At 47.0% G+C, this 11,200-nt stretch overlaps 1 protein-coding gene across 1 annotated transcript; it reads left to right on the forward strand.

The window, feature by feature from the left end:
- Positions 1-598: 598 nt before the first annotated feature.
- On the forward strand, positions 599-10,943 carry LOC138718351 (THUMP domain-containing protein 2-like). Its single transcript, XM_069852796.1, has 10 exons — positions 599-716; positions 1,454-1,586; positions 2,208-2,614; positions 3,785-3,862; positions 4,996-5,048; positions 5,355-5,442; positions 5,948-6,019; positions 6,575-6,689; positions 8,422-8,539; positions 10,116-10,943. Exons 1-10 carry the CDS (start codon positions 621-623, stop codon positions 10,432-10,434), a joined length of 1,479 nt encoding a protein of 492 aa, XP_069708897.1. The 5' UTR covers positions 599-620; the 3' UTR covers positions 10,435-10,943.
- Positions 10,944-11,200: the final 257 nt, after the last annotated feature.

The following is an 11,200-nucleotide window of genomic DNA, read 5'->3' on the forward strand; positions in this document are numbered from 1 at the left end:
TGGCATGTGTTGTGATGCATTTTGCAGGTTGTGTGATGCACAAGCAGGTTGTGCTTATGATATGGGATGGGATGCTGTGGTGTGGTATGCTATACTATGCTATGGCATGGCATGGCATGGTAGCTAGAAAGCTGCCTCGAGGAGAAGCACCTGGGGGTGTTGGTTGATGGCAACTGAACATGAGCCAGCAGTGTGCCCAGGTGGCCAAGAAGGCCAATGGCATCTTGGCTTGTATCGGAAACAGTGTGACCAGCAGGTCCAGGGAGGTTATTCTGCTCTTGTACTCAACACTGGAGAGGCTGCACCCTGAATCCTGTGTTCAGTTCTGGGCCCCTCACCACAAGAAGGATGTTGAGGCTCTGGAGCGAGTCCAGAGAAGAGCAACGAAGCTGGTGAAGGGGCTGGAGAACAGGCCTTATGAGGAGCGGCTGAGAGAGCTGGGGTTTTTTAGCCTGCAGGAGGCTGAGGGGAGACCTCATTGCTCCATCTAAGGACCTGAAAGGAGGTTATGGGGAGGACGGAGCTGGCCCAGAGCGGTACCGCCCGCTAGGAAGGGGAAGGCGCCGCCGCCCCGCCTCCCGCCCCGCGTGGGCCCCGCCCCCTCCCCGCCCCGCGTTGCGATGGCGGCGGGCGGCGGGCGGTTCTTTTGCACGGCGGGCAGGGGGCTGGAGCCCTTCTTGGAGCGGGAGGTGCGGGCGCGGCTCGGCGCCTCCGAGGTGAGGGCCGGGCGGGGAGGAGAAGGGGAGGGGAGGGAAGGGAGGAGAGGCGGGTGGCCGGCGCAGGGGTGGGACGTGTCCCCTCGGCCCCCGCGGGGTCGGGGGCGGCGCTGCCTCCCCCGCGACGGGGCCAGAAGGGGCCGGGGGGAGGCGAGAGGGAGCGAGGGAGGCGAGAGGGGACCGGCTGGGGCGAAGGGGGGGCCCGCGCTGGAGGGGCGGCTGCTCGCCCCGAGCGTGCTGGGTGGGTTGAATTTGGGAGATGACAGGTCGCCGTCGGCTTTGAGGATCAAGTTTAGCCGTGGTTCTAACCGAGAAAAGACGCAGCTTCCCCCCAGCCCCCTGTGCCTTGACCGGTTTTGAGGTTTTGCAGCGAATTGGCCTCTGTATTCCTCGTGCGTCCCTCGTCACAGCTGGGTCAGGAGAACTACCCCCAGGCGTGAGTTCAGGCTTCAGACCTTGCAGGACCGAAGTCAGCTCGATGAATAGGGAAGAGATATTTCCTTTCAGAAAGAACAAACTGGTGAACTTTAGTCTGAGCTTAATCGATGCGCGTCTTTGATTCTTGGGAAGTGTCCCCTGTCTCTAATCCTGGACCCAGAGGGGCCAGGGTGGAGAAGGGCCAGGGGAGGAGGGGGGACCCGGGGTTGAGGGGCTGCTGCTCGCCCCAAATGTGCGTTTGTTTGGGGTGGCCAGCTGCACGTCTTCCTGCCACGATCGGAGCTTGTGTTTCCCTGGAGGTGGTCAGCGTCCCTGGAAAGGTCTTCTTCAGCACAGAGGCAAAGCTGGCTGAGCTGAGGGAGCTCCGGTCTGGAGAGCGGCTGTTCCTGCGGCTCCACAAACAGCCCCCGCTCCCCGTTTCTAGGGAGAAAGGTAAGGCTGGCACCAGCTCCTTCTCTCGGGTGTACTTGGAATCGTGAACCCCGGTGGGAGTCATACAATCATAAAACAATATGGGCTGGAAGGGACCTTAAAGATCATCTAGTTCCAACCCCCATGCCCTGAGCAGGGACATCCCACTAGATCAGGCTGCCCAAGGCCCCATCCAGCCTGGCCTTGAACACCTCCAGGGATGGAGGACTTGATTCTGAGCTGAATCAATGTGTGTCTTTGATTCTTGGAAAGTATCCCACGTCTCTAATCCTGGACCAAGTGCTTTCTGGGGAGGATGGCATGGTTGGCTGGCCCTCTGTCCCTGGGAATGGTCCAGTTTTTTTAGAGCTGCTGAATTCTTCTGCAGAATACAATCCTTGCACAATTTCATCCTGGTTCTGCAGAGCTTCTAATCAGAGGGATGCCTTGGTCTCTGCTGGTGGCATGTGTGGGTACTGAGAGCTCGGTTGTGCCTGTGATGGCAGTGATGCCTGCTGCTGTGGTTCCTGGATTCACACACAAACAAAATTTGAACACCGTCTGTTAACAGCTGTTCTCAATCTGTAGGAAAATCAAATTCTGAGACTGTAGTACTTAAGCTGAAACTACTTTTTCTTCCAGGGAAGATGCTGCATGAGATTAAAAGCCTTGTCACTGAGGAACCAAAGTCTTGGCTGGATGTAATCTCTACTTGGAGGAACCTTCGTGGGTGCGAGGGGAAAAAAGATGTGCTTCCAGAAAACAGGTTGCCTCTCAAGAGAAAATCAGAAGAAGAGACAAATATTGTAACTAAAAGGCAGAAAGCAGAACAAGTGAGAGAGCCTGAGGAATGTCAGGCAGAAGATGGAGAGAGTTATATGGTACCTGAGAGAAAGAGCGACCAGAACTGTGGGACTGAAAGCCAGGCTTCCTTAGAAGACCTTTCCAAAAGCAGCAAAGAGGAAGCTGTTGCAAATGAGGAATTTGGCTTCAGTTTCAGAGTTTCTTGTCGCTGTAGTGGAGCAATTGCCAAAATACTTACTTCGCAGGTATGCTCAAGTATCTCTGTTTTAAAGTAATTTACCAAAGGGGAAGGGAGATGTGTAGTTTCGTTTGTCATTTCAGTTGTGTTGTATGTTTTAGAATAATAAACTGCTGGAGGTTTTTCTGTATTTTCTCAACCAAGCCCTTAATCTGCATTTGTTTTAAATAAGTAGAAATGCTAGGGTTGCTGTTAATTTCTGGGCTCTGTTACCCTGAGTATTTTTCAAATCAGTGCCTTTTATTGAGGATAAGTTGAGGTACTTGGGCTTGTGGAGCTTGAGAAGTGATCTGATACTAGCTTACAGCTACTTAAAAGGGCCCTTGCAAGGACTGTGGAGCCAAACTGCTCTCAGTTGTGGCAGAGGGTGTAAAAGAAAGGCACAGGCCAGAACTTGCGGGTCGGTGGGCTCTGACTGGGTATTGGGGAGTGTTTGTTCCCTAGGAGGGCAGTGCAGGCCTGGGAGGTGTCACAGGGAGTGGATCTTGGCCCTGGGAGAGAGTAGTGGCGTAGAGGACTTCCAGGGGCCCTTTCCATCTAGCACTGATCCCATCTGTAATAACTTTCTGCTGTGAGGGGAAAAAAAATAAACAAAGCTCTGTGTAGTTTCAATTTATGTAGATTTCTCTTACTTGAAGACAGCAGTGGTTTAACTAGATTGTTTTTTTTTTTTCTTGCTGAAGCTAGGAACGTGGGCAGGTGGGACGCGTGAGCCTGCCAACATGAATGTTTGCTTAAATTTGTGTCATGTTTCAACTCTTGCACTCTGAAGGTAGTGAGAGCTTTCTAGATGCCATAGAAGCATTAAAATTGTGAGTAGCAGTTGCGTGTTTGGAGATTTCCTCCTGGTGATCTAGTTTATGTCCATCAGAAATATTTTTAGTGCATGTTCTATAATTCCAAAAGTGATGACAGCTTTTATTGTAGCTTGGGCGGGACTTAAACTTCAGCCTCTCACACTCCAGCTAAGCGATAATCCCTTTGTCCTTTGGTGTGTTTGCTCTACTCCCTGTGTCCTGTTGTCCGTTTTTGGGGCTTTGTAGGAATTAATCTCATAGGGATAAAGAGAGGCCCGTTCTTTTGGCAGGTACTTGAGGATTGTGCAGTTGAGGCTGAAATGGGTAGTTTTTTTAAATCTGTTGGTTTTACTGCCCGTGTCTGTTCTTCCCCCTTGCAGGAGATTGGAAGAGCCGTTGGCATAGCGCTCATGAAGCAGTTTGGGTGGCGGGCTGATCTGCGGAACCCTGATCTAGAGGTAGTAGTGCTTGTCTGCTAGATGGCTTCTTGCTTCTTCCAGAATTGCTCGCAATATCTTTCATTTTGTTCTTTGCTCCCTTTGCACATGGGATGGTGGCCTCTCTCTGTCTTTCTGCTGCTGAATTTAGAAATCATTGGGTAGCACTGAGCTAAAGTTTTCAGTAGACACTGTGTGAGTGCCTTCCCGAGCACTTAAATACTGGAATGGCCAGCATGGCCCCCCTCTGAGGGGAAGGATCCATGCAGGTGATGGTTCAGGATCTGGCCTGCTTGCAAAGTGCTGAACTCTGTGTTGAAAGCAGAGGTCCCCTGAGCTGTTGAGCAGGTAGTTTAGCCTCTACAGGGGAAGAGAGTGAGCGGGGAGGTTGTGTTCTTGAAGAACTTGAGAATGCCATTGATGGAAGAGCCTCCTCCCAGGGCTCGTCCCTCAAAGTAGCCTGCTTTAGGCATCCTCCATGGTGCAGGCTGTGTGGAGATCTTGGAAAGGTTTCATTGCCCTTGGCAAGCTGTTTCTTCATTTCTGTGCTTGGCCTGTGGAAGCTGCTCTCAGCACCGGTGCTGGGAGGTCTGAAACCATCTCTAAAAGCTCTGAGCTCATCTACTAGCTCTGTTTTTTATCGGCTGTGCATCAAATACGGCCTTGTTGAGCCTGAAGTGGGGCTTTTGTTCTTGTCCAGATTTTTGCTATGAAACCATTTAAGTGCTGAGCACTGAGATACTTCAAAAGCATCATGGCTCTCTTAGGGCTCCATGGGGAGGGACTACAGTCATGCCAAATCTGTTGGGGAGCTCACTTGTCTTTTAAGATGCTTTCTGTAGGACAGGAGGGCATTTTCTTCAGCTGCCTATACTTCTGTAAGGATTACTCAGTTTTGCCTCCATCTGAAATGCCCCAAAAAATAAGCGTGTGTGTGGGAATAGCTGAGCGCTGGGATGCTCTCTTCAAGGAGGTATTCTGATAATTTAGTGTGCTTTCTTCCAATTAATCTAATTGTCCAAAGTGTATATTTTTGTTCTTAAAACTAGGATAAGAAGTTTGTAGAAACATCTTCTGTGTCTGGTTTAAATGAGTTAAAGCTATTGATGTGTCAGATGGAGAGTTTCAAATGTAATTTTTTTCCCCTCTTTCAGGTCTTTGTCCATCTTAATGACATTCACTCTGTGGTGGGGATTCCCCTTTTCAGGTGGGCGTCCTCCTCATCAGATTTGTTTTGTCAGTATCAGAACAGGCATAATTTCTAAATAGTCTTGCATTTGACTGTGAGCGTTTATCTTCTGGTTTGATATTCACTGGACTGTCGTGTTAGTCTTGTGTTCTGTGTGGAGCTTATCTGCGCTTGTAGGCCAGACTTTGTGATGAGTTATGGATAAAAGCAAGCTGTCGTTTGTGTCTGTCTGCAGATCTGTCCAGGTCATTTATTCTTTCATATTACATGGGCTTTTCTGGGTGGTTGTGCTGTTGCCTAACATTGATTTTTTGCTGCCTGCAGGCTTCCGTTGGCAAACAGACAGTATATCAAAACAGCAGGGCTGCGGTCAACAGTTGCATGGGCCATGGCATCTCTGGCTGAAATCAGGGTAAGCCAAATGTTCATGGCAAAGCTGTAGAGTCCCAAATGATGGAGGGGTTGCTGCTTATGGGGGCAGGAGCAGGGAGCTTTGAAGAAGTGTGGTGATTGTAGTGTCCCATGCTCTAAGACATGAATGAGGAAAAGGATTCACAGTTTTTTTCACTGTCCAGGCTTCAAATTTTGTTTGGGTTGCTCTTCCGAGGGGAAAATAGAAGCGAGTGTGATATTTTCCACAGATTAATTTGGTACCAATATCTGTCTGCAGTCCACTTTTAGTCTTTTCCACTAAACATCACCTCAGGGCTACATACATCGATGCATTGTCTCTAGTGAAACTACTAATGTGTTTTGCTATGTTCTCTTGCAAGCCAGTTGGGCCTGGAAAACCAGTAATTATTTTTACTTACACTGCACAGTGGGAATACCTAGGTGATCCATACGTCAGTAGTAAACTTTGTCCTGGGAGAGGAGTTTGTCTTGCTTGAGATACAATAACCCCTTTATTTTTGCAGGCAGGTGCCTTTGTGCTGGATCCCATGTGTGGGCTAGGAACGATACTTCTGGAAGCTGCTAAAGAGTGGCCTGTGAGTATCACAGTAGCAACAGGCAGGACCTTGTAGTTCCATCGGGAAAAAATGTGTGCAACCATTATACCAAAGTGCGTTACTGAAAAGCTAGAACCAAACCGGTCCTTCTGTGCCGTTGTTGAGAGTGTTTTAGGACAAACATTGCTCCGCAGGAAGCACAGGGTTTGTGCAAGACAGGCATGGACTTCTAAAAGTGCCTCGACTTATCCTGGGATCAGAGGTGTCAGTGGGACAGTACAGCCAGTTTCCACTATTAGAGGCAGCATGGCTGTTTGTAGCCAGCTGGGGTCTTGCTGTTAGTACAGAGCCTAAATGTTTCTGTAAGTCACAAGTGTCTTGAGCAGACCAGAATACGGAAGGAGTCAAGAGTGCTCAAACTTCACCCAGTTCTCTGTCCTCTGAGTCTATGTATTGCTCTGTGGAATGGTAGTAGATCTCCCAGCAAGGGGTTTATCTTGGGAGAGGTGTGCAACAAGACAGTTCTGAGAAGCCTTTCTAAAATAAATACACCTGGTTCCCGTCCAAGTGACTTTTCTCTTTTTCTCTGAACAGGAAGCGTGTTACTGGGGTGCTGATCTAAGTGATTCACAGTTAGAAGGTGCAGATGAGAATCTTAGGACTGCAGGCTTGATGGATAAGATTGAGTTGCTTAAAGCTTCTGTGAAAGGTATGGCTGTAGGCTTTCCAAGTGATACATGTTGGAAATATTTTGTAGTTTTAGGATTACGCAGGTAACATAGGATCTCTTGAGGTTACGTGTAGTAGAGCTACCTCTTAATAAAAGAGCCAAGTAGTGACTGTAGTTCTAGAGAATGGATAATTTTTTGCTTTCCCCTCCCTGCCTCCTGCTCCCAGGAACTTTGGTGAGAATATACTCAGCAGAAGACAATGAAAATAATAATTGTCAGACATGGGCAGTAGTTGTCTGTCTGAATGGTAAAGTTTTGAATGCCACAGAGAGTACATACTATATAAGAATTCTTTGTCTTATGGGAAAACAGCAAGGACAGACAAAAAGTGGTTTGTAACTTCAATTTACCAGATAAGTAATTGCATTAAGATCAGCTAATTCGTTGATGTTTTGCAGTACGAGTATCTTAAATGACGATGCCTTTCTCCTGGAAGACTCTCTCCTGCTCATGCTCTCACTTCATAAGTTAATCAGGGGAGAACATAATAATTTAATGACCTTACTCTGGACCTCAAAGCCTGAATCTAAATTAGTCATTTATGAAATTTACACCAGACGAGAGCTGGGTGTTCTTCCCTGTGCACGGCTGATGAAGCGTTCATATTTTTCAAACTTGCAATGTATGTCTTATCAGAACTGTAAGAAATATTATGTGTTTTTTGTAAGAACATATATAGCTTTATTTCTTCTTTAAAAGCTGTGATTGTGCTGAGCTTCTAGGGTAACGGACAGTACTTTGATGTCAGGCTTTTCTAATACTGAACAAGTAACTGGTGTCTTTGTCACTGATCAGATGCTGTTATTTCTGCATGTGTTGAAGGACTGTAGGTAACTTGTCCTTCCATTTGTAGATAAAATTGTTCTAAAATTGTTGTGCTGCAAGTGTTGCTCCAAGGATGGTCCAAGAAACATCTCCTGCCAGTTCTGGAAAGGCTGGCATAGAATCACGACAGGATTTAGGTGAGAAGGGACTGCTGGAGCTCTTTAGTCCTGTCATCTGCTGGGAATGAGGCTAACCCTAAAGCTGGGTCAGGTTGCTGAGGGCATTGTCCAGTCGAGTTCTGAGCATCCTGAGAGATGGAGAATCCATAGTCTCATTGTTTGGCAAGCTGGCAAAGCCCTGTCTGGCCGGCGTAGCCTGGTATATGGCCAACCTTCATCACCACAAGGGTGCAGTGCTGCCTCATGGTCACAACAACGGACTGTTATAGGATGCAGAAACTCTGGGAAGGTACTTCAATGACTCAAGCTCCAACAGAACCTAGGTGATTCTGATTGGAGAAAACGGGGATAGAGAAGAATTTAAAATGTGGTTCGTTGCCATTCATACGTGTACTTAGTGTAAAATGCTTGCAAGCTTAGTTCTTCTTTTGTGTTTTTGCTTGTAAAGATTCCCTTGTGTTGAGAAGCAGCAGCTGATTTGGACCCATGCAGTCCCTTGTTTGTAGAGTCTTGTTATGGGGCAAACATATCCCCACTAACTAGGAGTCTGTGAGCTAACCCACACACTCATGCATTTGTCTCTTCTCGGTCTGCATTGGGTTGGTGGCTTTGTGATGCCATTTGTGAGGAAAGGTACAGAAGGAGCCATGAGTCTGGGTGCATAACCCGCAAAAGCGTTGGCAGGCAGTTTTGTAAGGTGCTTGAGGGCATAGCTGCTGCTCGTTTTCCACACAGGACGATTTAAAGACCTGCCTTTATTCTGCAGCATTGCCGTTGCCTTCAGAAAGCTTTGATGCTGTGATTGCGGATATTCCGTTTGGGAAGAAGTTCAAGATAACAAAAGTCTTTCAGCTCCTTCCAGATATTCTCCAGGAAATGGAGAGGTACGTGTGGCCCTTGACATGGTATACGTGTTTGGTGTAAATGTCATGATGGTTTGTGATCCTAAGTGTTCAGCCAGCTTCAGGTTTTCTTTATTCCAAACACACTCCAGTTTTTTAGTTGGATCCCGTGCAGCCAGTGAAAGTCCGAGTCCTTTAATTGTCCCTTGAAGGCTGTTGTGGCTTGTCTTGCAAGCTGTGGAAATGCTGGCGGCAGCACAAGCTGACAAGGAATGAGCTTGTTGTGTGGGCTACATTCGCGAATATTCTTTCCAAGGCACGATGGTTAAATGTTTGAGTCACACTCACAAATACCCTTAAGGCAGAAAGGAGAAAGAGGAGAGGATGACCTAGATGAACTTAACGCACGGCCAGGTGGATAAAGCGTCTCCGTTGAGGTCAGCTTGTATAAAATCATAGGCTTTCCTTTTGGGTTGACAATCAAGCTTTTACTAGCCTATATTGTTGGGAAGAAAGATGTCAGACCAGAAAATGGTGGTATCAATTTTCCTTTCTGTTAGTGTATATCCAGTTGGCCACCTGGTCTGCTTTTAGATGCCTCCTTTCATCTTTCACCCTGTTGTTTTGTAGCAGAGTTCAGCCAAACTAATAGCAGGCTGCTTCTATCAGGCAGTTCAAACCATGTGCTTCTTTATTTCTTTTCTTGGCTGAAAGGCTGACAGTCCTTTCTGTAGGACTGGTCTTCAGCAGTGTTCATTTTGCTCACCCAATGCAGGAATGCAGTGGGAAGGTGGTGAAGAAGGTGTGGTAGCTCCACAGAACAGCAGGGCAACCTTGTGTCAGCTTACAGTGACCAGCCCTCCCTTTGACTCTGCTTGTAGTCTGGTCTTATTTGCTCTGCTGGGCCACTCTAAGCAAAATATTTCCCTGGGAATGTGGAAATGAGGAAGGGACCGTTACTGTGAGAGCCCCACGAGTAAGACTGTTCAATCCACTTGCTGTGAACAGAGCAAGCATAGTCCTATTTTCTCCTCTCTTTCAAAGCCAAGTGTCACGTCTGGTCATGTACTGTGAAAAATGGATTACGCACAGTGATGAATTTTCCTCTGCTTCCTGAGTTTGCAAACCATTAAGGATCAGTGGAACAGAGAAAGAACAGACCTTTTAAAGTTTCCAAATGGAAAGGTCAGCTTCAGAATTGCCTTACCAATCTTCTGTTGCCCTGGGAAGCTGTTCCTTTGCAGAGTGGTGGAGGCTTATGCAACCGAAAACCAGTGTTTGAAATTGATACTCCCCTCAGTCCTTGAAATAATACCAAGAGGGGGAAAACAGAATCTACCTTCCCTGCTGATGCAGTGGAAAGAACTCCTGAGGCCAGAAATGTTTGGGAGTTAGGATAGGACCTTGTTCTCCCATTTAGAAAGAGTTATAAAGATAGGGAATTTAAACTCCATTTGGAAGTGTAGTTTATCGAGTTGAGCCATGAGCATTAACAGGCCTAGTGTTTTGTTGAATGCAAGTGCCATCTGAAGCGTCAGCAGTGTTGAGTTCTGCACAGATGAATGAATGTCAGGCAGAATGAACACCTAACCTATTTTTTTTCCTTTTTTTTTTCCAGAGTACTGCGTGTTGGAGGCACTATTGTATTGCTACTGAGCCAAGATCTCCATAAGCGCATTGATGGCGTTGCCAAGCATGCCAAAAGTGACTCTCCTATTGTCTTTGCTGATGGCGCAAGGGAAGCTGCCATTGCAAAAGCCCTGAATGTTGATGGGAACGCTTCCTCCTCAGTGAACGGTGTTGAAGAAGCTTCCGTCAGCAGCAGACAGACACGGTTTGGGTCTCTGGTGCCAGATGGTGTCTATGGAGTTAGTCTTGGAAAGACGGATGCTTTCATACACAAATACAGGAAGATCTGTACTGCTGGGAATCGGTAGCTTTCTTGCACTGTGTCAAAGTGAACTTGAATCCTGATACGCTTCAAGAGTAGCATGGCAGTGATCTGGTGGAGCCTTGTTGATCGGAACAAAGCCTGTGCCATCTGTTAGTCCAGCTCACTTTCTTTGGATATCGGAAGGTTCTGCTTTTCTCTCCTTCTTTTGGAGAGGTGGAAGATGCCTTATAATGCATCAAGTATTTTTACTGTAAGATATTGTAATGAGGTAGAGTCCTGAAATCCTTACTTAGACAAAACCTCTCAGTATTGGGAGGAGTTTCTTTGTGACAGAGACTTCATTTGCAGAACTGCAAACCCAAATGAGCTGCTATTAACTGTGACTGGATTTTCACCTTCAGCAGTGTTTTTAGGAAGTACATCTTGTCTGCAGGAGTCTCCAGCTCTTTTTGAGGTCTGGATGTGTACTTTTATTGTGTGTCCCTTGCAGTATTACTTGAAAGCTTGTTTCTGATGAGTTTGAAATGTTGTTATTCAGATCCCTTGGAGTAGAAAATAAACTATTTTCTGTGTTAATTCTTTGCAGTGTTTGTATGTGTGTGACGGGTGTGCTTTGGCTTTTTAGGGTGAAGAGACTTAGTTCTATCAAAAAGAATGATTTTCCTCACTCAGTAACGTTAGTCCAAAAGCACTGTGGAAGATGGAGAAACTTGCCAAGTTCAAAGTGACTTCTGTGAGCAAAGCAGCATGTGGAAAAATTCTCCTGAAGAGAGAGAGGTCTCAGCAATTCTTGTAGTCTCTGCAAAAGG

This window comes from Phaenicophaeus curvirostris, chromosome 2 (assembly GCF_032191515.1).
Source record: "Phaenicophaeus curvirostris isolate KB17595 chromosome 2, BPBGC_Pcur_1.0, whole genome shotgun sequence".
Classification (NCBI taxonomy): Eukaryota; Metazoa; Chordata; class Aves; order Cuculiformes; family Cuculidae; genus Phaenicophaeus; species Phaenicophaeus curvirostris.

Coding starts and splice junctions, on each gene's coding strand:
- LOC138718351 (XM_069852796.1), top strand. CDS start 621: ATGGCGGCGGGCGGCGGGCGGTTCTTTTGCACGGCGGGCAGGGGGCTG. Junction 717..1,453: donor CGCGGCTCGGCGCCTCCGAG/GTGAGGGCCGGG, acceptor GTTTCCCTGGAG/GTGGTCAGCGTCCCTGGAAA. Junction 6,020..6,574: donor AAGCTGCTAAAGAGTGGCCT/GTGAGTATCACA, acceptor TTCTCTGAACAG/GAAGCGTGTTACTGGGGTGC.